The following is a 24,710-nucleotide window of genomic DNA, read 5'->3' as shown; positions in this document are numbered from 1 at the left end:
CTTGGTTAAGAATAGATCTTCATCCAAAATCTCCAAATATGCATAGTAAATAGCTTGTCTCTTTTGATGCAACAACTGCGTTTATCAGAGCAGTGTGCCTCATACACCGGAGGGACTAGCTGCTATAGCGGGCACAGAAAGGTCTGAATGTTAACTGGTTACCAGGATCGATTCCAGAAGCATTTTTGTAGGTTTCTGGTGCAGCTGCCTCTATTACGATTCTCCTAGTTTGCCAATCATGCAATGTTAAGTTTTTGACTCACCGGCAGTTTTAAGTCCAGATGATTGAAAGCCTGTTCTTCTGGAATTGGAATTATTCCACAAGTGTGTGTATGTGCACATGCGAGAGTGAGTGTTTTATTGCTTTCTAACTTGAATGCAGCTCTCTTGGACCACAAAATCCAATTTCTGTAGCAGACTTAAGTCTCCTGACTTCTTTAGGCAACTTCTTTCTTTGTGTGTGTGGGTCGGGGGGAACTCTTGCTGTAATAGAAGAGTTATGACCTCTTGAGTTAGTGATCAGTGGTGAAGAAGATGCTCACTTCATGTACACAGTGGTTTAACAAACTGTGGGGAGGAACTGCTTACCCAGGCATAAATGGATCATTGCAAAATCAGTGTCTCGAGTAGAGAATGCCAGAATAGGGTGGACACATCACCAGGCGACTGAAGTAGCACATGTCTTTGTACACAATGGCTTTCCAGAGTTTTAGTAGGCGAAAGATTCGAAGTTCAGTTGACCACTTTAGTATGAGCTGCAGAGCCCAAGGAAGATAACACCTATGAATCTGTCGCACCTTACATTGGCTGAATAAGTAACGATCAGTTCATTCATCGGCCCAGGTCCTTACTGCTTTGTCTGCTGGACCACCGCTTGGAGTCAAAACAAGCTCTGCACAAATTCTAGTTCCTTACACTTGTCTGTGTTATTTTTCTATAGTAAAGCAGCCTGCTTAAAAGTGATTTTTTTGTTTTATTTATTTATTTTACAGCTGAAGTGGTCAGTGCTCGGGCAGAAATATATCTCCATACAAAGGAAAAGGGATTTGTCAGTAAATGCTATTTTTGCTCTCGTTTGTTTTGTTTGTCTGTTAGACCGACTTTTGTGATTGGTAGAGTCAAAGTGTTTTTCTGTGACTTGAACTTTTTAAAACTAAACTTGAGCTGATATCTAAGCTAAAGCAACTGCTATACACCTGTAACCTCACCCCTTCTGAAAGGAGAGAGGAAGTTGGTACCTCTGAAATGGGAGGGGGGATATAGTAGCTTAAGTCTTTGAAGGAGGTAATTTCTAGAATACAGAAGACCCTAGAGGAAGGGAGAATCTTGGCATGCTGTAAAAACAATTCAGTTTTCATCAATTCAGTTGATGTCTTTTCACTCATAAGTGAAGTTATGAGTTTTTGTTCAAACTCATCTTTCAAAAGTACTTTGTAGGCCTTTGAGGATCATGGCTAACAGACATAAGTAATTATGTGAGAAGGAATCAAATCACTTCCCCATCAGCTCTGAAAAGTTGTGGAACCTCATCCCCCAGACTCCTACCCCAGTGGTTCTTGGAAGGGGGCTACTTTCCAAAGCACACAAACAAGAGAGCCGTGGCTGAGCCATGGGTTTTCAGTGAGGATCTCACAATTAAATACTCCTGGGATCCACCCATACAGTTCTCAAACACCTTTCTACCTTACAGCAGGTTTTTTCAAAATGTCACAGGCTTGCTCTCTGTATACACTGTAAACCAGCAGGTTACAACATAATTGAGGTCACCAACTTGAACGCAAGCATCCCACACTGTACTGGCATTGCAGCCTGCCTGGAGAACACAAAAGAGCATTACAGTTTGGAGCAGTGGCTTGAAATTATTACTAAGCTTATCCATTTCATTCTTTCTTTAAAAATTCAGTTTCAAAATCCAGTATTTCCTTCAGGCTGTGGGCACCCAGCCCTTGCAATACTCCAGACCTTTCAGGAGCTATCTTGAGGAGATTTAGAATAGCTGTACTGTCAAGTGTATGCTGTCATGTCTATTTTTAGGTAAGTCTCTTGTTTAGATTAAAATCTTGGACTCTTGCTGATTTCCACCATAAATTCAGTAGCAATTACCTTTCCTTTAAACTGCTGCTGGAATGCCTAACCACAGTCATTTGCCTTAAGCATCCTAGTTAACACTGTTCATGGTAAGTTACAAACTACAGTATATAGGAAACCTACAAACCAGTACAACTACCTTCATTAAATAGCAACCATTTAGAATGGCGGCACAAAAGCCAAAACATACAGCCAAGCCCTGAGACAGGTGTTGCAGGCATGAGAGCAAACAGCACTCCTGGCAATATGAAGAGGGTCTTCATGCCTCAAGAAGTCCTTCAGGGAAACAGATCACGTTTTTGAAAGACCCACCCAAATGCCACCTAAGAATTTACTTCAGTTAAAACTAAACAGAGCACTGATTGTAGACCTCCCACTGCTGACCTCTCCTTGTCCTGTAGACTGTACGTTTCCTGCCTTTCTCTTTGGAAATAGGGAGAACAACTTCCCCATTAACACTGCCTCTAAGATACAAATGCTGAACATCTTTTCTATCAGATGGCCTAGCTGGTAAGTATTTAGTCAAACTCAAAGCACTTGCTCTCAACATATATTTAGCCTTAGCAGTTGCTTCAGACTTGGTGAAGAAAGCTTTTTTTTTTTTTTCTGTGTATGGTTGTTACTCCAAAAAGATATTACCACTATCTTTATGAATCTCATGTAGAAATATCGTGACTACTATCGTGAGTAGTGCAAACAGTATAACTTCAAGTGGAAAAGATCCTAATTTTTGGATCCTGTGGCCTTCAGAAGACTACTTCTGAGCCCTTTGCAGAGTTCCCTTTTTTCTTTCCTTTCCAGGCTCCCCCCACCAAAAAAAACCCCAAAAAACAGTTTTCATATTAGGTGTTGCTGCATAAGAAAAGGTGAGAGATAAAAACTTTAAGAGCATATCCATAAGGCAACTCTTAAAACAAAGCCCAAGACAGGACTTTTTAAACCTTTGTGAACCTTAATGTTTTGTAAGACCTAGAAACAAAACACACAAGATAGCAAGTGTTACCAGAAAGCAGCCTGTATTTTTTTTTCCTACAGTAGGAAAAATGAGAGAGTAAGGCCTGTAAATGGATATTCCACTGCAAGTTTACCTGTGTTATATGGCCTGCCTCCATGTTAACGAACAATAAAACCAATTGTACTGAAGTCTAGGCTGTCCTCTCAGCTTATCAGAGGAACATGCATGATGGGATTTTCGGGAGAGGCTGTGTGAAAGCCTCATGTTCAGTGTTCTCTACTCTTGCAGCAGATCTGTCAGCTCTGCTTGATGCTGTTTCTACAGGGATGATATAAAAATGTCGCTGCCTACTCAAAAATACATGTGTGGGGCACATCTTAGAAGAACAGTGTTTAGTGCTACACTACTCGCTTGTTGTGTTCCCTGACTCCTTATACAACAGCTGCAATGCTGTCAGCGTAGCTTTTTCTGCAGTATGGTTGTAACTGTCAAACATACATTACAGGGTTTGCAACAGTACTTTGTTATATCATATGTTGAGTGGCACTTTAACTCTTGATTTGAAACAAAGTTTCCTCACCCAAGTTTGCCTGGAAATAGAAATATGAAATACCATTTTATTTCCAGTTATCCTGAGGTAAGTTCATTGACACAAATTGTGTGTATTCAGCTCATCAAGGTAGAACTTTATGGCTTAATGTATCAGCTGGTGCTTGAAGTGATTGCATAGAAGTTAACATTCTGAAATCAGTTGGAGGAGCTGTCAAGCTGTAAGGAAGTTATTACTGATTTATTGCAAGCTCTGTCAAGCAGTTTGTCTTGCGCTAGAGCAACCTTCCATCAGTTAGCTTGTCTGTGGCAACCTGTCCCTCCCCACCTGTGCCCTACAGGGCTGCAGGGTTTTTGAATTACTGAGAGTTTGTAATGCAGACACATGCCTAAGAAGGTGGAGTACAGCATGTGTTACCTATCTTCAGGACCTCTTGTGATGAGCTGAAATTGGGTATGAGAGTGTGTTCATCAAGTAGGTCTGAGACTACTAGAGAAAAAGCTGGAATAATGACACTGGCAGTCAGTTTTGTGAACTAAGGGATTATCCATCACCATTTGCTAGACTTTATAATTTAAGTGTGCTTTTAATGGGGTGAGAGTAGGTAGACAAGGACCTCTTTCAGTATCTCTCGAGTACTTGAGTCTTAGCTACCTGGTTACATCTGGTTACAACCTCTCCTGGACAGTTGAGAAAGTGATGAGCAGAGAAAATGAAGATTGTTCTGCTTATTAAGCATATTGCACTGTTCTGCTTAATTCCTTTGACTACACAATATGCCAGCTGTCTGAAGCTATTTTAATGCATACTGCTTTTTGTTCCTGCCCTGAGTTTGCTCTAGTTCTGCCTATTTCTTGCCTCATGTACTACCTATAGTACTGATTCTAGGCTTCCTTACATTTTGACTTGACTTCTGACCACAGGAAACACATACGTTTAATTTCCTTTGCATTTTTACTACTTGTCTCTTTTCTTCTTCCTCTGGCCTTCCGATATCAGTAACACCAGTTGGCCCACAATGACCTTTGATATTCCCCTAGCAAGCACTGTTCTGTAGTTATTGGCCAAGAGCAGGTATGCAGGGAAAAGTACAGGAACATTCATTGTATGGTGACTTTTCTCTTATGTACTGTCCACTAAGCTTCAGCAACCTGTGGGGTGAAAGTAGTATTTCAGAGGTATCATTAGCCAATTGTTTGGGAACTTGCTGCAGGGTGTGAGGGGTTAGTTTCACAGAACCTGTTCAAGGATTTTGGTGAGTGCTGGAAACTGCACTTGGGTACCACCAGAACCAGCAACTTTTGCTGAGTCATCATTCTGTATAGCGCCCCCCCCCCCCTCACTTTAAGCACTGGCTGATCCATTAGTGTAGCAAGTGTATCCTTTGCAAAACTGTATGCGTTATACAGCTAGCATCAGTGAACTTACCCCCAACAGCTGGAAATATGAAAATTGTATTTTGTATCTCTATTTTAGGCAAAAAGAATAGCTAGTGATTTTGTGACTCTTAAAGTTTGGAAAAGGATGACAAGACAGAAAACATAAAAAGATGTTTAAAGACTGTCTGCTGAAATTCAAGCATGAAGCTTGGAAAGATGTATTTGCAGGTGCTTCTCTTGTAGTGCTCTTTGGCGTTCCAGAAGAGTTGGATATGCTATCTGAAATTTTATTTTCAAGTGAGCCTCAATATTCTTGAGACAGACATGTATGAAAGGGGTATTGTGGGTTCATTTTTGACTCTTGAGCTCACTCTCGTTTTGTATCTGGCTATGTACAAAAGAGTTGGCCACTGAATCGGTAAGAGAATGCCTGAGATCTGATAAATCTAGTATGAGGAACTAGCAAACAGGTAAGAGCTTAGCAAATTGGCATGCTTTTTCTTTTGATAATGCTAATTCCACAGAAAAGATAACATAATGTGTATATGGAATGTTTCTGATAGCCTCACTGCAGATACCGCAGCTCTGGCAGCTTAGCGTAGGAGGCGAAAGCTCTAGAAAACAGTGGCCGTTCCAGAACCACAGGATGTCTTTTGGAAGCACTTGCCTGTGGAGGTTCCTGCTAACTTTGTTTGGAGGGCTTTTCCTGTGGATTTTGTCATAGGAGGAAATGGCCTGTAGTCAGCCCCAGCTGCTTTGTTTTAGAAAACTATGCATAATATGTACCGGCTTGTTTTAAGTTGTGTGTGTGTGCTACATGTTTATTGGTCTGTTAAAAATTGAACTTCTACAAAGTGCTAACATTGTGAAAGCAGTTTTCCTTTACAGAAATCCATGAAAATAGTTCAATAAAGCTGTAATAATTCTGCTCAAATCTTAAGCTTGTAGCGTAATCTATTAAAGCAGTTTATTGTCTGTGTTAAAATTTTTGTCCAGAGGAATACTATGATAAAATGCAAATCTTTATTTCAAGCAAGAGGGGGAAGAAATTAGGTGGTTTTTTTTTTCCTCTCTTCCTCTTCAGCTTTAATCAAGTACATCCGTCCAGTGTTTGTATCTCGATCAGACCAGGATTCTCGCAGGAAAACTGTTGAGGAAATAAAGAGACGTGCTCAGTCTGGTAAATGGCCACAGGTACTGTATATTACTACTATGTGACAAATGATATTTGGCATTTGCAGGCTTTGGGTATACAGTTTAGCCTGTTGCCCTGTAGGATGCTTCAGACAGCTTATGGGGGGGATTGGTTTCCCCCCCTCCCTAATATACAATGCAAGTAAGTTACCTGCACAAAACATCTCTAACGCAAAGCTGTTCGTTGCAATGCGTTGCAAGGATGTGGATTGGATAAGTACGTGGAAGAGTTACTGTTAAAGTGTTATTAAATGGACAAACTACATCATTTTTAGGAAAAACTCTAAGAAAATAATCGGAGGTTTAGTAGAATACCTGGGGGAGTATGTGTTCTTGCCTTTGTTGAGGTTTAGGCTTATTGCCATTGTTAGAGATAGGATACTAGGCAAGATAGACCCAAGTAATTCATGTGCTCCGATAAGTGGAGTATGCTTCTGTTGGAACAGGTGTTGTTGCTCTGAAGTAAGCAGCTCAGAGATTTTTAAATAAAAACAAAACAAAAAAAGAAATTTGACTACTTAGAATGCCCCTTGGAAAAGAGTAAGGTGAAGGAAGGAATGACCGCCTCAGGTCTAAATTTTCTATAAATATGTGATTATTTTGGAAACTTGAAGCGCACTTCTTGGGAGTTTTTGAGATTAAGATATAGCATTGCTGTGTCTCCTGACTTTGTTATTACTACAAATGCTATGTCCACCTACTGGACTACAGAGCCATTATGAAAAATTTGGCAGAAAGGTGATACGTTGCTTTCACATCATAACTTCCATCAGTAAATTTCAAAGAGCTTTAAAAAGTAAATTTTCCCATTTATAGATGAAGAAAATGAGTTGCAGACCTGAAGTGACTTCCCAGAGAATATCTAGGAAGCCAGTACCAGAGTGGGCAAGAAAATTAATATCCTTAATTCCAGACCTTTGCTTTGTCGCCTTCTAATATGTATTTATTTCCTTTGAATGTAATATTCTGCAACTAATCAAACTTTCAGCAGTTTTTGGTTTTTGCTGACCAAAAATTTTTTTGCAGTCTAATCTCTTTCTCTGAAATTGGTTCAACTTGAGGATTTTTTTTTCCTGTATTAGAATTCTGCTTAGATATTTGCAGCCTCTGTCATTCTGGTATCTATGTATGTGCCAAGTATTAAATGCAGAAAGAAAATAAGTCTTCCTTTTCTTAGCTCTAAGTAGGTAGCTTGGGAGCAGGAATTTTTTTCCAGTACAGAGCAAAAAATGAGATTTTTTACCAGCACCAAAACTTTCTGTGAGAATTCTCTTGTACTTGCAAGTTTTTCTGGTCCCTGTCAGTGTTCTGGTAGAGCTGAATTGTTATCAGAGGTCAAGAAAGAGGCAAATTCCCACATAAAGAAAAATATTTTGACTAGTTAGAACTTTGCTTGACTTCTTCATTGAGGACTATTCTTTACTTTAGCTGGGCTGTTTTTCCCTGAAAATTTTTTACTGTAATCCATTAACATTATTTTTGAAAAGATGTGTTTATTAATAAATCTACGTGAAATAGAAATATTTCTCAAAAGTAAACTTTTTTTTTTACTTCAAGATAATGATATTCCCAGAGGGCACTTGCACAAACCGATCCTGTCTAATTACATTCAAGCCTGGTAGGTATGATCCTCATTTCTTCTCTACAGAATGTTCTTATATCTTCGGTTTCTAAAATACCACTTGCATTGTAATTTGCTTGGTGTTGCAGAAGTTGAGTTAAAACTTGCAACAGGGCAGGATTGAAGTAGAACTTTTCTGATGCTGCAGAAGGAATGTAGTTCCACTAACATGCAAAACTTTGGTTCACATAACTCAATCTCCCCCCCCCCCTCCACACACACAGACACACTTGGCTTCTGAGATTCATATGAGCTACCAGACTAACGTGCCCTCCCTCCCCACCCTTCCTGTTTTGGGATTAGTCTTGGAACATTTAAGTATAGTGCATTTAAGGTTTCAGTGTGTATCTGTTTGAGACTGCTGCAGCATCTGCTTCTGACTAGTCTCTGGTTGATTCCTGTCTTCTGATTAGGCATAGGCTGTACACTCTTCTGTTGAGTTACATTCTAGCAAAGAGGATATGGGAATCTTTAGCTGATAGAGCTCTGTCTGTTACAGAGGCTGTCTTTTTAGATGGTATTTTATATCAAATGTCCACCCTCTAAGCTGTTTTTCGTTAGTAGTGCTGATTTTGCTTATCAAATGAGTATAAAGTGAACTGAGCATTTTTGCCCGTGTAAGCTGCATTTATAATACGGAGGATTGCTAATTCTGCAGTGTACCACCAACGTTTTGATATTAACTCTCCTCTGTGACGTAGATAGGGAGGTGATGAGTGAGCAGGCTGCAATGAGAGAGTCAGTTCTGAAACTGCTTTTGACTCTTCCTGGGTTTCTCTCTAGCTCATCATGTTCTGGTCTTACTGCGTGTGTCTTATGTTTTATGTTGCTTGCAACTTACGTCTCCCTGTTGGGATTTCATGCAACGAGTCAACGCTGTGGTTCCTTGCTTGGAATCTTGCTTGTGGTTCATTTGACTGAAAGAATCTTTGTATTGTGTCCTGAACAAACATTCAAAAGGTTTTTCTTCCTTCTGTGTCAATTCTTGCCTTTTAGATGAGTGAATGAGGAGAACATCCACTTCTGTCATTCTTTATTCTCTTTCCACCTGAATCCTGGCCATGCTTTGTAAACCAACTTGAATTCTTCATTGAAGTCCTGGTTTCCTGCTCTCCCTCTGTTCCATAGACATTCCAGCCACCAGATGCTATATACTTGCTACCTCAAGTCCCCACTGTGCCTCTGTCTTCTACTTCTCTGGTCTAGCCCATGCTGCTCTTTGCCTCTTGACTGTTTCACTTTTCCTGCTGCGACCTGCTTCTGTATCCATCCAGGCTCCCAGAAATCCTTTGCCTCAAAATTCCTTGCTTGTATCAAGGGACTTTAGGTCCCTATTTGAGTAATTGCTTTCAGAATGCCTTTCCTCACTCTGCTCCTGTGGCCTTACTCTGTTCTTTGTTCTTCTTGTACGCTTTTCTCTTTTGTGTTCATGCAAGCTAACTGTACAGGGCAAGCTGTCTAGTTTTGCATAAATGGTCGTGGTGTCATTTACTATTCAGTCAGATTTTTTTTCAGAAGTTGCTAAGGCCATTATTCTTGGAGAATGAACAGAAAATGCCACTAGGCCAAGAACCAAATCTCTTGGTTCCCTGTCAGACAACCTTCATTTAAAGATGTTTACACTCCGTTAACAATTATTCTTTTTATATCTTTGCAATTACTTGTTTCATAAAGCAAACGTAATGCTGAACATGCAATATACCTGCATCATTCAGTTCTAAATTTTAATTGGAATATTATGCAGCTTAGTAAATAGCTTTACTCATAAAATGTTTTGTGTGGCTATTTTTATTAACCAAATTTTTCTTTTTATGAGAAAAAGATGTGTTCAGAGGAATGTTGAGCAAGGTAGTTAGCACAAGGATTTGCTATGTATGATAAAGCCAAGGAAAATGATTAGCAAATGACATCTATAGATCTTACGCAACCTATTTATTAAAACCATAATTTTCATATAACATGAAGTAATACTTAGGTACAACAGCTCTAGTCCAATGCATTTTAACTGTTAGATTTTCCATAACTGAGAATAAACAAGCAAGCCCTTCTGAGGGAAAATAAGGTACAAAAAGAGAAAAGAAATTAAATTCATACCATTACTTCAAAGATGATGCATTAAATCAGTGTTACTCAGCTAAACAGAACTTCTTTTGCAGAAAGAAGCTTAGGTTCTTCACTAAAAAACGGTGTTGACCACTGGCAATGTATTGATTTAATTATCTTGCATGTATTCTTTCTTTCAATAATCATTTGATAATCAGTTGAATAATAATATTGAACTGAATAATCCAATTGAATTTGGTACTGGTTTTGGCCTTGTGTTCATGACGGTTCACCTAAGTAGTATAGGATAATTTAGAGAATGTAAACAAGCATTCTTGGTAGTTTATCTTCTGAAAAGACGGGTATATGTTCTCACTCTCCAGTGCTTGTTTTTTTCTTCTCCTATTTTTTCATAAATACTTTTGAGGCTACTTTAAGAACTTATTTTGCAATCAACTGCAATTGTGTTTATACCAAACCATTATTGGTATAATTACATTATAGTCTTTTCCTTATTGCAATAAATTCTTCTGTACCAAAATGTACTGTGAAGTACTGACAAGTCATATGTGCTTTCTAGGAGCATTTATCCCAGGAGTTCCTGTACAGCCAGTGGTTTTACGTTATCCAAACAAACTGGTAAGTTCAGCTTGTTTCGTAATTAGAAATATCAGCTATTTAACATTTGTAATCAAAACGCATTTTCTTCCACATTCATTTCTGAAACCTTTTAGGTTTGATCCTTAGGTTTAGCAAGTTAGAAAGTGTTGTTAACTGCTTTTTGACTGACTATGCATTCCTTAAGTCTCTAGCAGTATAAACAGACTTAAATGGAGTAGTTTAGATACTTCTGCTTTTTTTTAAGTTTCTCTTTCAAAACAGTACTCTGAAAATTATTCAGGTCATTACAAGAAGTATTGTAGATTTGCTGATCATAAACAACAAGGCAGAAACGTCAAATTCTCTCATGGATCTGCGTTCAGAAGTGCTCCCTGTTACTAGGCTGTGCGCTGCAGAGCTTTTCTTACCATCCTTTGCTGCTGGAAGATGCTGCTGCAGCTCCTGGCTGCTGAAATAGTAGTCATAAAATGGGGGGGGGGAAAAAAATCAATAATTACAAAGTTATTGGGGAGCTCCCCATTTTGTAAGGTCATATTGGCCTTGTTTTACATTCACTGTGCACTTGGGTGAGGAATGTTAGATGCTGGCTACTTTGAAATAGTCTTTCAATATAAATTGTTTTACACTAAAATGCAAATTAAAGTGTTTATTTACAATATCTAAATTAGACAATTGTTACAAATGCTTATGAAGATATGAGCAGAGCTCACCTGGTCTACTTCAAGATCAGGCCTACAGGAAAGCAGAGAAGAGGGATTTTTTTGTTCAGCTGACCTGCTGTAGATACTTTATTGTCCTATTACAGCAAGAATCCTGTCTTTCTGCATTCCTCGGTTTAATTACAAGAAGGTGCTCCCTAGTGAACTGTGCTGGCTTTTATAGTTAAATTGTTTTTCTTGGTTTTTATTTTATTTCTTTGAGCCCCTTGGAGATTACTTTCAGGTTTAGTCTGTTCCCCTTACTGAAATTCAAGGCATTTGGGGAAGATGGGAGGATTGTCAAAACTGAGATAAGGATTGCCTCGCCTCTTTGGTGATGTACATTGCATTAGAAGACCACGTTCTCCCTCCTTGACTGGCCTGTTAACCACCCCTTGATGTTAGCAAGGATGCAGTTTCCTCTTGGTTACTGAATGCTTATGTTTTAAAGTGTTTCCATCCATTGATCTTTCTGTCAATTGATATAAAACGTATGCTTGATAAAAATTCCTAAACAAAGTTAATATGCAGAGCCCACTGCTGACTCTTGATTGAGACCAGGTGTGATGGCAGTCAACTGGTTTGTGGTAACAGCCCTCAAAATTATCTTTGAGGATACTGTGACAAGTATTGTAGCCTCTGTTATGCTTGCATAGTATTAGTAAGTGTTATAGCAGATTGTCAGTGACTTTTTTTTCTTCCCCAGTACATAGAAATTGTTTTATCTTCAGGAAAACAGATCATTTTCTAAATATTTTTAACCTGTTTTGACATGCCTGTTTAAAATGCAAATTCACATACACCTTATGTCATACTTAACCAAGAGTAACAAGGTATATGAATATTACACTTATAATAATATCAAACCATACAAAGCTATCAAACATTAACTTTGCAATTATCTTCGAAAATATATTAATGAATTTTCGTACTGAAATTTTCTTATTACCTATAGTGCATAATATGCAGTGTCTCTAAACGATATTAAATGTTTCTAGTACTCTATTAACAATGACTTACTTCAGTGTAAAACACAGATAAACCTTCTATGAACTTCATACATTTTTTACGTTTTTGTAAAATGTCTTAAAAGAAACTATGTTTATGTAGATGTCCAACAGAGATGACCTGAATGTGGGTAACTTGTAGGATAATCAGCCTACATTTTCTCATTTTCACTGCTTATAATAACACTGCTATGTTTTTAGTGCCTTGATGAGTCACTTGACTCCTAAGAATTTCTTCTACTGATGTTAATGAGAAAGGAAAATAAAGTAATTGCTATTCATCTTTGACTGTAGATTAGCTTGAGGTCTGCAGCAGAGATGTAGCAAAGTTAGAGTGCGATGGGGAAGGAGGGGCTTGATATGGTATATGAAGGACAGATCAGGGTTGGTTAGGGTGTATTTAAGAGGTAGTAAGAAGAAAGGAGTAGGGAGAGAATGTTGTCTTTTATAGCTCAAGACTGCGTTTCTAGCAAGTCTTTTTTCCTCTATCTTTCTGTCTGTCTGTCCTGTTTAGCCAGTGCATATTCTAATTTTAGGTTTAGAAATGGATGTTCTCCTTAAGATCTTTGCTTAACCAATGAACTCTAGTTACACGTCACGTGCAATTGCTCCACTGCTTTCAGCTTGAACTAGCTGCTCTGTCCTACCTTCAGAGTTCTGACCTCCAAAATAGAAATGAGAATGATCTCGGGTGTGTGTACCAGACTGTTTTGGGAGGCTTTTGGAGATTAGAGCCTGGGGTAAATGCAGTAGCTGTGTGCACTGTTACACACTTGTTTCCTTGTGCTCTCTACATCCAAGAGCTAGGTAAAGTACTAGTGTTTAGCAGTTGGATGCTGGACAGCTGTTATCCATATTCCATATAGGGAAATGCTCCAATGTCCCCATATATTAGATTGTACAGCCATTCATTGTTTCATTAAGTTCCTTAATGCATAGAATATTCAAACAGAGGAAAGTGCTAGTATTTAAGAAGGCTGTAAACCTCTCTAAATATTACAGATCTTCTTTAAAAGTATTCTGATGCCCAAGCGTCCTCAATGGTTAGCTGCACTATTTGATGTGAGGTTTAGAAGCATCTGTTCTGATTCTTGGGGTATCAAGGGATGACTGGTTGTGTTTTTACATGCTGATTCTAATTCTGCTGCAACACGGGCTTAAATTTGAAGATTGATGTGATTCTTGGTATCTTCTTGTGTCAAATACGAATTGTGTAGAAGATTTCATTTCAAAGGATTTACTATCTAGATACAAAAGTTTGATAGCATTGTAAGTATGCTTTGAAAGTAAGTGATGTCCATGAGCATAAGCCGGCAGCTGTGATAAATGTAAAAAGCATCTAAAGTAGTTACAGGTAATGCCACTTTCCAGTGTCTGCTTGCTCTTTTTATCACGGATACCTCAGTGGGAGCCTACAACAAAATATTTCTGCTCCCTGCAGGGCAGAATCCTGTTTTCCACAGCCGAGCATTTACTTTTCATTCATGCTATGTCCTAATGTTCCAGATGAGAAAGAAGGCAAATGCCCACTGTGACATAAAAGTTGGGATTTTCTCACATAGTGGTTGTTCTGTGGCATAGTTGAGTTCCTCATATGCACAATGGCTGGGGTTCTGAAAACATATACTCGCTGTTCAGTGGTCCATTGCTCCAGCAAGGTACTTTGTAGCGCTCACCCTTTTCTTCCCCCTCTATCCTCTTCTGCACTGTTGAAGTTTAGGAAGCTGATTGAGTTGGATGTGTGTAGCGTGGTGCAGTTGTTCTATATGGCAGATGTAGTCTCTGATTAGAGAGATTATAGGCCACCTTATGCTCCATGATCTGGGTTTGTAAATGAAAATTACTTGTGAGGGGAAAAAAAAACAAAGCACCTAATGTGTATAGGTGTGGTATCATCAGAGACACTAAAATTGTCAAAAGCAGCTTGTTTAACAGTAAAACTGTAGGCATTTATTTGGGTTCTACGAGACCAATAGATGGAGAAAGCTCTTTTCATGCATCAGAGTTGATTGCTTCCATCTCAGCTGGAGATGGAAGCCCTTTGTTTTATGGTATTTTATTTCATTTAAAATAATTTAAAAGTCAAGATTTAAATTTTCAGTGGTCCTTCATGGTATATTGACTTTATTCCAAGCTTTTGATCTACCTTATTAATCATTTGCACTTTTTATGGATGTGCTGCTCTCTTTCATTTTACTTGTGACAATCTTCTACTCCTAAGTGGTAATTAAAATATGAGTTGAACATCAGTTTCAAGATCTTGGCACATGCAATCACCTAAACTCTGTAAAATGGTTTTGGATGGTAGCGTGGAACTAAATGAGAAAGTATCCTGTAGGTTGACAGAAATATCTCTGTGATCTACTCTTTTAGAAACCTGAATTTCATGAGTCTCTTGTTGTCTTTCCATTAATGATTTTTACGTTGTTTTCCTAGCTGATCAGAACAGCAGCTTGGAATTAATTTTCAAGTTTTTGTTTTCTTGCCTTCATGTGCAAATCTAGTTTCCACCAAGTAGTACAGATTTTTTTTTTTTTTTTACACTGTTCCTTAATCTTACTGTTAATGTGATGGCCTGTACTGCCATCTTCCTTCTTGTCACTTATCTACCCCTTTGCAGGGGGTCTCATCCTTCTCTTGCTGATGATTTCATATTTCACTACTTTCATAGCTACCTATTTGCCTTCTCCCTCTCTTTATCCACATGTAATTCTTTTTTTAAAACAGTTCATAAAAAGCTTTATCACAATCTCTTTCCAGATCCTTTTATTGCAGAAAGAGAATTGCCTAGACTTCAGGGGCAGTTGACAGAAACTTTAATTTCTGTGTAGCAGAATGGAGAATAAAACCAATGCCAGGCATCCCCCACTCCGCTTGTTCAATTCTCTAGTCTGGGCAGCATCATAATTCTAGATTACATCAAACATTCCTATAGGGCTTTTGGATTTGAGATTGTGGATCTGTTCATCTTAGCTATCCAAGAGTGTTGCTGGTCTTGCTTGAAAGCAGTTTGGTGGTTGTAGTAATACTAATCTTATAAGGTATGTTAGGAATGACATATCTAGTAATAATAGTCTTATAATGTACCTTTGACTCTTGGATCAGGCAAATGGATACGTGCCCCCTGTGAGAAAAGGGAATTAGAGAAATATTGTTTTGAGGTAAGACAGATGCAAGTCTTACTGACCCCACTGACTCCTGCCACTAGGGATGACTTCTCTGACGTTGTCTCTAGAGGCCCTGAATATTTCAGAAGTGTCTCAGGAGTGTTCATATCTATTGCTGGGAGGTCCAGGGGACCCAGGGTCCAAGGGTTAGGGACACTAAGTGATGCCCTGTAGAGGTGGGTGGGTTAGAGAGTACACATTAACTGTACATCTGAAAGAACACTGGTTTATGGTAAATAATTTTATTTTCCAAGGTTCACAGTATTTGAGAAATCCGTGGATCTTTGTGTTCTATGAATATAGATAATTTGTGGTAAAAGACCTGGATTACTGGGTATTTCCTAGCTTCATAAAAGGCAGCTGATTCCTACTGTAATTGGCTTACTTTTAATAGGGCTAAAAGCTTCTGCAAATAGGGCATCAAAGTTTCCGTGAAGACATCGTACTCATACAACATCATACTATCTATAATGTAACGAAAGTTTAAAGTACAATAATTAATTGCAACTGTTATGCTTCTCTTCCTAGGACACAATCACATGGACATGGCAAGGGCCAGGGGCGTAAGTGGCTTAAATTTTATTGCTTGTTTCATGAGTGCTTTCCTTTAATACAGTTTATTTACATGAACTTGTACAAGTAAAAAGTCAAATAGAAATTACTGGTTATTGAACAGGGATTAATAAGTGTCTTTCATCATCTGTTATTACCTGAATATGATGATGTTTAATCAGAAGACTCCAGATATAAAAAGGGTATACTTTTGTCACGATAATTTTGATGGTTTGTGGAATGGATTTTATTTTTTGTTTGTTGAGCCACGTTCCTGAAGACAGACAAGTTGCTTCTTCTCTGTGCTTGCCTATTGATTTGGTACGTCTATGTAGAATTTGTAGAGACAGTTGTCCCAACCAGGGAATTTGGAAGTACTCTTTTCAGTGTATTGCCTGATTGTAACTTTGGTTTATTTAAAATTAAATGTTATTCTAGAGGTACCTTAAATGTATTTAGCGATTTTTGTGTAATGTAAAATACAAAATGTAGCAGTCAAAAAAAAAAAAAATCATATTCTGGCACTATTTCCACATTGGAGGTGGATTCAGAGTTCTCGAATTTTGAGATGAAGATCAAAACAAGAAATTTTGAACCCTAGATAAAGGGGAGGTGAGTTCCATGGTTAATAGTTAACCATTAGCTGCCTCTTTGAGAACTGTTGTTTTGAACGTCCTCCTTGAGATCCTATATTTTTTGTAGTGACAAAGAAGCCATTTGGATTAGCTAGGATACAGGTAATTTAGAATTTCATGCCTTGTACCTTGAAATGGATTAGGAACCAGGTCTGGTTAAGGACACATCTAGATGTCGATACTTGGAAATCCCTGGTCACTTTTAAAGACGCTCCTTTCAATTAAATCCTTACATTAGGAGTAGTTGAATCCACGACAGTGTCTAAACTAGGCTGCTGCATTCGCTGCATGCAAGGATTTTTGATCGCTCCCTGTGAGTTGCCATGCCTTTTGCTGGCACCACAACTGCTCTAGCCAACTAACTTGGCCAGAGAGGGAAAAGGTGAGTAGTTCTCTTCTGGCTTAGTGTCTTCCCTGAGGAGTCAGGAGCACGTAGGAGGAAGAGGGAGGGAATTTCTACAAGTGTTGACTTGGATTGTTTTAACACCTACAAAATAGCCTCATTCAGAACTGCTGACCGCTACTAACAAATGAAGTTAAATGAAAGCTAAATCAAACTCTGAAGTAGCATGTGATGTTACGCGAATTTACTAGGTCAATTTAAATTACAGCTTTACTTAATTAGGATTAATCCTCCTGAGTGACCTAAAGTGTATTTCTGATATCCTTGTAAAAAATACTGCTAAAAGCTGCCACAGTCCTCAGTTTTTCAGCAGACATCTCTCTTCTGTCGTAATGTTGACCAAAACTTAATCTGATAATGTGCTTGTATACAGAAGATTGACTGTCTATTCAAAGTTGCGGTAGCCTGTAAAATAGAGTGAAAATTTGTCACAAACAAAGTATACAGTTTCTGTGTACTTTTGGAAAGTAATATTTTACTTGTTTGGCAGTATTCACAGCAGATGGATTGACTCACTTTGAAAACAAAGACTCTTTGACTGTGGCATACAACTTAAATTTTCTCTACATCAGACTTAAGTTAGGTAGAACTTCTATCTCTTTTTCAATTAATAGTTATGATTTAAGGTTAGCGTGTTAAAAACAAGATTGTGGAGGTTTGTGTATCGGCCACACGCTTTCTCCCCATCACCTCTCTCTAATCCCGAAGGTATTTGTAACTTATTGGCATTTTATATTCTTGAAGTAGGATCTAGAAGACAGTTCTTCACGTTTCCTGTCACTAACTTAAACATAAAATCACTAATTTCATGGTTATTGTTGTTCCTTGTCTTTTTAATGTATTGGAAATTCAGCAGGAAAGAAGGCAAAAAAACATATTGCAGCCCTAGGAAGAGTGCATAGCAAAATGCGTAAAGTGTTACTCATAGGAACTGCTCTTTCTATTTAAGAGGATTTTTGTCTAGCTCTCCCCAAATGCTTATTGGGTGCTGTAACTACCTAGATACTATATAAAATGTAGCTACGGATGTGGCTCTCGGATTCAAGTTTCCAAAATCCTTTCCTGGATTTGAATCTTACTGCCTTCTAAGGTCAAGCTGATTTCAGTGTTTTGTGTTTGACTCCTAAAACACATGTACTGCATTTCCTTAGCAGAATTCTGAAGTATAATGAATTTTGATTCCAAACCAAGGCAATGATAAAAACCTTACTGGTTAGAAGTGATCTTGCCAACCCTATGCTGATACAGCATTTTCCTGGAACAGATTTACTCTTTATTTACGTACTGTGCATGTATCACTCATATCTTAGTGTTTGTATATTGGTACATGTGTGATTTTTTTACTGTTGGTCTTCCCACTGCGCTGGGTATCTTTTAACATGTGACTTCAGTGTGAAATGTTTTTGTTGCACTTTACAGAAAATAACATGTAGAAGTGCTCTCAGAAAACCTTTTAATCTGAGAACAGAATATGATCATACCTATAGGCTGTAATGTTACTTGAACACTTCAGAGCATAAAGTACTACTGTTTCACTTTACTCAAATTTTCTTTCTCTCCCCTCTTTTTTCCCCCCCTCTTCCTTTTAGGTTAGAAATTCTGTGGCTTACTTTGTGTCAGTTTCACAATTCTGTGGAAATTGAGGTTAGTAGAAAAAAGATAAACAAAACCCAGTATATTCTGGGCAGTATCAGAATACATAATACTGTATTTAATTCTGCTGTAAAAGTTTGTATTCAAATTTTGTATGCTAACCTGAAATTCTGTCAGGAAGGTTCCTTCTGTCTTGCTTAAACAGAGTGTAACTTTTAGATTCTTTTTCACTTTGCATCTGACTATAATACTTTATTTTTCCCCTTGCTTTATACCAGATTTCTCGAGTAATGTTAACGTTTGCTGACATGATAAATTCCATTGGAAAGATCAGCGTGCTCTTTTTACCTTGAATACAAGGCTATATTATTTTTTTAAAGAAATATCTCAAATTACATTATGCCTTTTAATCAGTTAAAATATGGGAGAGGTCGAAGGGCCAGGGAACTACTGCCTCTACTACAAGCATGAGATAAGGCAGGCTAGCTGATTGGCAGGATTTTTCCTCTACCTCAGAAACATGACTTTCTGCCTTATACAAGTAAAATGGGCTCCTTCAGGCAGAAGTGAGTGTTGCTGAGCTTTCTTGGTTTTGAGGCAGTAGCTGCTTGGTAGCTTATACGGAGCTTCCACAAGGACAGGTTCTGATCTTTGGTCATCTTAAAATTAAAATTAAAAATAAAAACACACACAAAAACTCAGTCAGCAACTCTCTGCAGCATTTCTCTGAAACTCCATGTACTAGAGCAAAAACCGGGAGATAGTGGAGGAGCAAAGCTGTTGCAAGGCTGTGCAAATGTGAGGCAGAGCACTTGAAGTACATGATGAATCTGGTTTTGGAAAGAAGCGCTGCAGATTTAGGACAGTGGAGGAAGAAGGAACTGTGCTGTGTTCAAAGTCATGTTTTTTCCCTGGTCTCCAAAGTTCATTGGCTCCTCTTCCTGCTTTCTTCCATCAGCACAGGCATGCTGGCAAATACAGACTATTCTTGATACCAGAATTACTGCTGAAGATCCAGCAATTCAGGGAGGTATACAGCAAGACAACAATTTTAGTACGTTTCCGACTAGATAACGGGCAGTAAGGTCTGACTGCCAAGCAAACAGCATCTGAGACTTGCTAGTCTGGGCTTCCTGTGCATATAATGCATGTTCTGGCATACCATACATGTCATTCAGTGTATGTATTGAGAAGCATACATCCATGTAGACTTTATAATAGATTAACATAAAGATTACCCCAGCTATCCTGTACTTCATGCGAGCAGTCTCTTGAAGGAAGAAAGGTATGTAGTTATCTGCACATGCCTGAGCTTGTTTTGGCTCTGGTCTCTTTGTTTTGTTGGCCTCTCAGCTTCAGCATTCATCCATCCATCACAGTTTTCAGTAGCTGAGAGTTCCTCTGTTACATTTGTAGTTTGTTGAACTGATCATGGTATTTTTGTTCAGTTAGGCACAGATATGTGGAACACCCCCGAAATTAAGAATTGGCTTGTATTCAAACTTGCCCTGCATATGGATGAGTTACTTGATAACAATTCGCTGCTCAGAGTAGGAAGAATAGAATTGGGCTCAGAATAGGAACGAATGATCTTTGCATCTCTATTACCTTCACAGTCTTTATCCTTTTGTATATTATATCATGTTGGGTTGGTGTGCCTGCTTGTAACCTAAGAAGATAGGAGTGGTATGTTTTCCATTGCCAGGGTACATATGGGAAAACCGTAGGAAAAAATAAATTTGAGGATTTGTAGAGTCTCCATCACTGAATACTTCTAAGAAACAGTTAGACAAACATCTAATGGCAGTGTTTTGGGTACTGCTGATCATATGATTATTGATTCTGAAAATACTGCTGAAAAGTATTTGCTTAAATAATTAACTTGATATTTTAAAAGCAAGACTTGGAAAACAAAGGCTAGTATGAAATTCCTGAATCATAATTCCAGTTTGTACTACCCATAGGTAGCTACACCAAATATAACTAAGCTTATTATAACTCTGTTTTCTGCTTAAGATGCTTTCTAGAGAATTGCAAAAGTTTTTACTCACTTAATGCATAAATTATCTCACGGTGTTGCACTACAAAAGGTGGTCTTTTTCCTATGCTAATGGTGGGGGCAGGGGAAAATCAGTGTTCCCTTCCTTTCCCTATATCTGAGAAGTTAATTCCTTGGCTGAACTGGTATGTTTTGAGGATTTTTATATGCGAGTCTGGCAGTGATCATGGAGCTTACATCATAACTTAATGAACACTTAGCATCATAGCCAAAAGCTGGAAGGTCTTTTAACATAGGCCATCCTGTTCTGAAAGCTGCCTTTTTTTAAAGCTGCCTTTTTTTTTATTGCAGGTCTCCATCAGTTGTGACTTAATTTCCTGTGGCCATCTGCATATGTTTAGAATTTTTCTGACAATTTAATATTAATATCCCATGTCCAATTTGAAAGAGAAAATTTGCAAAACCTCCAGCAACAGAAAATAAAAATACTTCTGATGTGTTCATTAAGCAGTTCTATATGGTTTCAAAATGTGTAGTAGGAACAGTAAATACCTGATGTCCTGAGAACATTTGGATTCCAAAAATCTAAGATATAGAACAAAGCTCATGTGGCAGGTGCTTTTCTTGGTTATCTGAGCCGAACAATGCAGTATTATTTTGGACATCAGAGAAAGGTTAATGCAAGAAAGTGCTAGTAGTTTTAAATCATGTAAAACTTCCTGGTTCCATTTATGAAAGCAAGGTAAAACTTTATTTGGGCTCCATAAGGTAAGAAACAAGCAGAGCCACTACTAAATCAATTTCCAGAAGTATGATGCATTTTTAAGCAGCTAAGATTTCAATTTTTACTTTTTTGTAGTTCTCTTGATAATATAATTTTGTAAATAGCAACTGGCTGAATATACCTTTTAATTGCACTGCAATAATACAAGTTGTTTAAAATGTTAAGTATTCTTGGAATAATTCAGTTTTCTGTGTGCAGTTTCTACCTGTGTATATTCCCTCAGAAGAAGAAAGAAAAAATCCAGCATTATATGCCAGTAATGTCAGACGTGTAATGGCAGAGTAAGTATACTGTAATATATAATAAAAATAAATGCATGTTTTAATTTTAAGGTCAAATAAATGTCATGACATCTGAAAGAATAGCTGCCTGCTTGCAAAGAAGCTTATAGTCTGAAGTAGCGTATGTAGAATTTTTCTTACTTAGCAGTTCACTTCTCTGATGTATTTTGTTATATGAGGAAGGCAGGGAGCCACAAATATAGCAGGAGTTGTACTAATTCCATGTTTCTTAGGTGGTGTTCGGTTTTTGTTCTTGTTGGTTTTTTTTTTTTTTAACATGTCTCAACAAGCCAGTTCCTGTGCTGTTGTGGGTATTTAAGTCCTCTGGAAGGGAAAAAAAGTATGGTTGAAACTGTATGAAAGTTAATGTCACTGAATTTTTTGCTAACAAGGTTGCATTTTAAGCTATGAATTTTTTAATGGGGTTAAGAATAGCTTCATGTATTCATTGTCAGCCAATGGTTATTTCAAATAGTATAGCATAGGAAACTTCAGTGAGTTACTTGTTTTAGAAACTGAACACTGGACCAATGTAAACACTAATTGTCCTCACATTAAAGTTCACCTTCAGCTAAGAACATATGTTTATAGTGTATAATAAACCCAAGATTGAATACACAAACCTTAATTCTCTTTCACTGTATTTTAATTACCCTCTCTTGACTGTAAGATGATATATGAAACTATCATTCATTTTATATCCTTTCAGTAAGTCTTCCATTAGTCAGGTCTGCAGATACTCTTCTTAGTATTTACAGAAAACCCTCAGCACTCTGACCATTTATGACAGGCTTATGAATCTTTATAATCCTACAGAAGAACTTGTGAAATCTTAATTTTCTTTGTGTAACTTCTCTTCATTTTTTTTAAGACACCAGTTTCAGCCAAAGGTGAGTTTATAGATAGAAACTGGTAATTCTCTGGTTTATAAGCAGAACCCAGATCTGTGAGTTTCTTGTGGATATTGGACCTATAATAAATAGAACAACAGAACAACTTTCGATCTGTTGTGCAAAAGGTCCTTTCTCAAAAAATCTGTCTGAATCAACTCATCGTAGAGTTGCAGTGACCTCTAAAATTTGTGTGGTTAACTTAAGATAATCAACTGGCACAACATGTAAACATTGTTCTCAAACTTTAGGTGAAAAGCATTGCTACAGACAGTTCTGAACACTCTACTCCAGTCAGAAAATGACAGGGTTGGTGTGGTGTAAGGATAAATTTTCAAAAACTCTGGAAGTTGACAGCAAAGTGCATGTTGAAAGACTTCCTTTTCATGTGTATACAGAGACAGACAGATGATTTTTCTTTTCCCCTTCACTTCTCCCTCCCACCTCTGAAGAATTAGTCTTTTAGGGCTGACAGTGAGAAGTGGGGTGCAGCTATGAAGGGAAGATTGTCAGAATGGAGAATAGCAAGCATGGCTTGATTTGAGAAGAAGAAAGGGCTATGGATGCTGTGTTGATATGAAAGGAGAATAAATGTGTTTTAATATCAAAGTTTTGAAGTTAAAGTGCAGATAGAAATAAACTAGAATGCTGAGTTTTGGCTGCTGTGGATTATTTTGGACCAGTTAAAATAACGTCAGCATAGACAAAATATTCCTTCCTAGTTTCATGTAAGTAATTAAAAATATGATGATAAACTCTCAGAAATTGAGTGTGCCTGTTCTGACCACTTCCACTTCAAGTGGCAGCCCTCAACCCTCACAGTACTTTTACGTGGGTTTTGGTATAGGAGACATCAACTTAGATGCTGTCAGTCTGCTCTGGAGCTGCAGTTGTTGCAGCTTTAGCACCTCCGGTGCTATTAGGTGCTATCATTGCACCCATTAAAAGCACGCATTACTAAATAAAGGACAATCTTGCTGCTCCATCTGGATTTGTCTCCTTTTTTTTTCCCAAGGTTGAATTGGTGACTGTATACCATTCTGTTATCAAGAGGCCCCTTCAGGATCCATTTAGTGTCTGCCTCTTTCCCATCATATTTTTCTGGAAGAAGAGTCTAATCCTACTGGATATTTTACGGCAGCTGAGGTGGTAGTCCCAAATAATAATGCATTTCTATCTTCCAGGACAAGTAAATATCAGGTCTGCGAATATCAGGTCTGATCATTATCTCATTGGTGTGACTGTTGTGACCGGAAGTAAATCAGACCAGGAAGATGAGCAAGATCTAAGCCTTAGTGGCTGATCTTTTACAACATATATACAGCCTCTATAAGAATCCATACCAAATTTCTTTTAAAAAGTGTTATTTAATCTCACCTAGGGATTTCCCAGTATTGTTTTGTCTATAATCGTCAACCTTTTTTTCCTCATTGCCTGATTATTATCCAATAGCATTGGACAAAAAATAAGAACCACATGCAGTCTTGTTACAGCTGCTTAGCTCACTGTTCTTATTTGGGGGATTATCTTTGTAACAAAAAATATCTGGCATTATTCATGCAGAATAGCCACTGCTGCTAAATAGTTACTCCATGCTGACTTCCTGTGGATCACGTTCTTATTCTGCACAAAGAATACGTGCAGACCAGATTAATCCACAATTTAAAGTATGGCCCCCTACTCTCCCATTATGCTTTGCATTTGATTTTTATTACAACGACTTTGTTTGAGGGAGTCTGTCTTCAGTCTCTTTGGCCTTTTCTGCTTGTTACTCCCTGTAGTCAATATTTGTCTCATACACAGAATGTGATCAGGAAGTAGGTTTAGAGTCGCTTTCAATTCACTTCCAAAAATATTAAATGCCTTTAAATACAGCATTGATCCCTTCAGGCACTCTCCTTAAAAAACAAATAAAACTAAACTTGATGATATCTTGCGTTTTAATTCACTTTGTGTATTCTTTATTACGCTAATACAGTGCTCATACCATCATGCTAATTAGTCGTACCATATAATTGTGTAGGATATTATACTGGCTCATTTTTGTAAATATTAATTACAATCCCAGAATTGCCATTTTGGGTTTCATCTGTGTGAGCTATTTTCCCCTATAGTTGATGGTAGTAAACAAACCTGATTTATTTTATCTGTTGTTTTATTAGTTTAACCATTTACTGTTTTTTCTGTATATTTACTAGGTGAATGTCAAGCTTTCTGGCCTAGGTCATCCCATTTATTCTTTCTTTATAT

At 37.8% G+C, this 24,710-nt stretch overlaps 1 protein-coding gene across 2 annotated transcripts in view; it reads left to right on the top strand.

Moving 5' to 3' along the window:
• The window catches only part of LPCAT1 (lysophosphatidylcholine acyltransferase 1), a 60,729-nt gene that overhangs the window by 11,793 nt on the left and 24,226 nt on the right, over positions 1-24,710 (top strand). For both annotated transcript variants that reach the window (XM_068936283.1, XM_009676740.2), the window contains exons 4-9: positions 6,057-6,166; positions 7,724-7,784; positions 10,411-10,469; positions 15,852-15,886; positions 18,503-18,557; positions 21,488-21,570. In XM_068936283.1, coding sequence (XP_068792384.1) covers positions 6,057-6,166; positions 7,724-7,784; positions 10,411-10,469; positions 15,852-15,886; positions 18,503-18,557; positions 21,488-21,570 — 403 coding nt within the window. The remainder of the gene's footprint in view (positions 1-6,056; positions 6,167-7,723; positions 7,785-10,410; positions 10,470-15,851; positions 15,887-18,502; positions 18,558-21,487; positions 21,571-24,710) is intronic.

This window comes from Struthio camelus, chromosome 2, assembly GCF_040807025.1.
Source record: "Struthio camelus isolate bStrCam1 chromosome 2, bStrCam1.hap1, whole genome shotgun sequence".
Classification (NCBI taxonomy): domain Eukaryota; kingdom Metazoa; phylum Chordata; class Aves; order Struthioniformes; family Struthionidae; genus Struthio; species Struthio camelus.
The sequence above is the reverse complement of the archived record's forward strand: the minus strand, read 5'-3'. Positions and strand labels throughout refer to the sequence as shown.